Source organism: Nannospalax galili, unplaced genomic scaffold (assembly GCF_000622305.1).
Source record: "Nannospalax galili isolate Female #2095 unplaced genomic scaffold, S.galili_v1.0 scaffold209, whole genome shotgun sequence".
Classification (NCBI taxonomy): domain Eukaryota; kingdom Metazoa; phylum Chordata; class Mammalia; order Rodentia; family Spalacidae; genus Nannospalax; species Nannospalax galili.
This window is the reverse complement of record NW_008360319.1, coordinates 1,567,081-1,568,327: the sequence shown is the minus strand read 5'-3', so window position 1 is coordinate 1,568,327 and position 1,247 is coordinate 1,567,081. Positions and strand designations below refer to the sequence as shown.

General features: G+C 42.4%; 1 protein-coding gene across 1 annotated transcript in view; it reads left to right on the top strand.

Annotated features, from left to right (window-relative positions):
* The first annotated feature begins 526 nt into the window (after positions 1–526).
* The window catches only part of Itih2 (inter-alpha-trypsin inhibitor heavy chain 2), a 26,134-nt gene continuing 25,413 nt past the window's right edge, over positions 527–1,247 (top strand). The window contains exon 1 of the mRNA XM_029559681.1: positions 527–532. Within this exon, the coding sequence (XP_029415541.1) occupies positions 527–532 (6 nt within the window). The remainder of the gene's footprint in view (positions 533–1,247) is intronic.

The window sequence follows — 1,247 nt, the reverse complement described above, 5'->3', positions numbered from 1 at the left end:
GAATATGTAAAACCAAAATTTAAGTGGTTTGCTGAGTGATGTTTGACTTTGGAAAATTTCTTTACATACTCAAGGTTATTTAAAACTTGATACTCATTGGGCATGGTTGTGAACACCTTTAATTCCAGCACTTGGGAGGCAGAGGCAGGAGGATCTCCGTGAGTTTGAGGCCAGCCTGGTCTACATAGCAAGTTCCAGGCCAGCAGGGGCTGCAGGGAGACCCTGTCTCAAAAACAAAAAAGAACACTTGCCATTGGATTTAAGGACCAAGTAGCATAGGATAGTCTCACCTCTAGGTCTTTAACTTAGTTACATCCCCTAAAGACTCTTTTTCCAAGTAAATTCACATTCATAGACTCCAGAGATTTGAATAAAATGCCCTTCAGGGAACCACTCAATCCATGAAACTGTTCTTCAGGATCAAGTTATCCTGAGCTCTCCTTTCTCAACTGGGAACTCTAATAGACTTGCATTCCTTGTACATGAGCTGCTTTGGGAAGTGTTTGGAGCATAGTGTCAGATAAACATGGAAGTAGGAGCTCAATAGGTATTAAGTTGTCTTGCCATCTCACCACTGAGTTCCTTGCCTGTCAAGTTGAACTCATATTTTACTTTTATCTCTTGCTTTAAAACAGAAGTGCTGTTTACTTTGTTGGAATCTTTGTGACATCCTATGAACGTTTTGTGTAAGAGACAAAGCAAAGCCAGAAGAGTCCCAGGCGTGTGCACAATCTGCGCTCCACTCGGCAAATGAGAATGTCAAGCAGACGGGCTGTGAATTGCCTGTAGAAATAGAAGATGAAAGGGGATTAATGTACTACAGTCACATTTTAAACCCAATGTAAAACTTATATAACTGAAAAATAATGTCCAGTGTTATTCCATTTTTAGGTATTCTAAAATGCCTGAGACTGGATACTTTATAGGTTAAAAAATGTTTATTTGGCTCACGATTCTAGTCCCTGGAGGATTCAAACCTCTTAGAGACAACGGACCCCTGGCTGACTTGTCACATGGCAGAGAAACAGAAAGGCAGCCAGCTCTGTGCAGAAGGGGAAACCCGGATGGGGTGATCTTGCTTTATAACAACTTGCTGTCTTGAGAACTCATTCACTCCACCAGCACTCATCTCTTCTTAGGTGGCACTCTATTGCCCTTGCATTTCTCTCTCTCTCTCCCTCCCTCCCTCCCTCTCGTGTGTGTGTGTGTGTGTGTGTGTGTGTGTGTGTGTGTGTGTGTGTGTAATG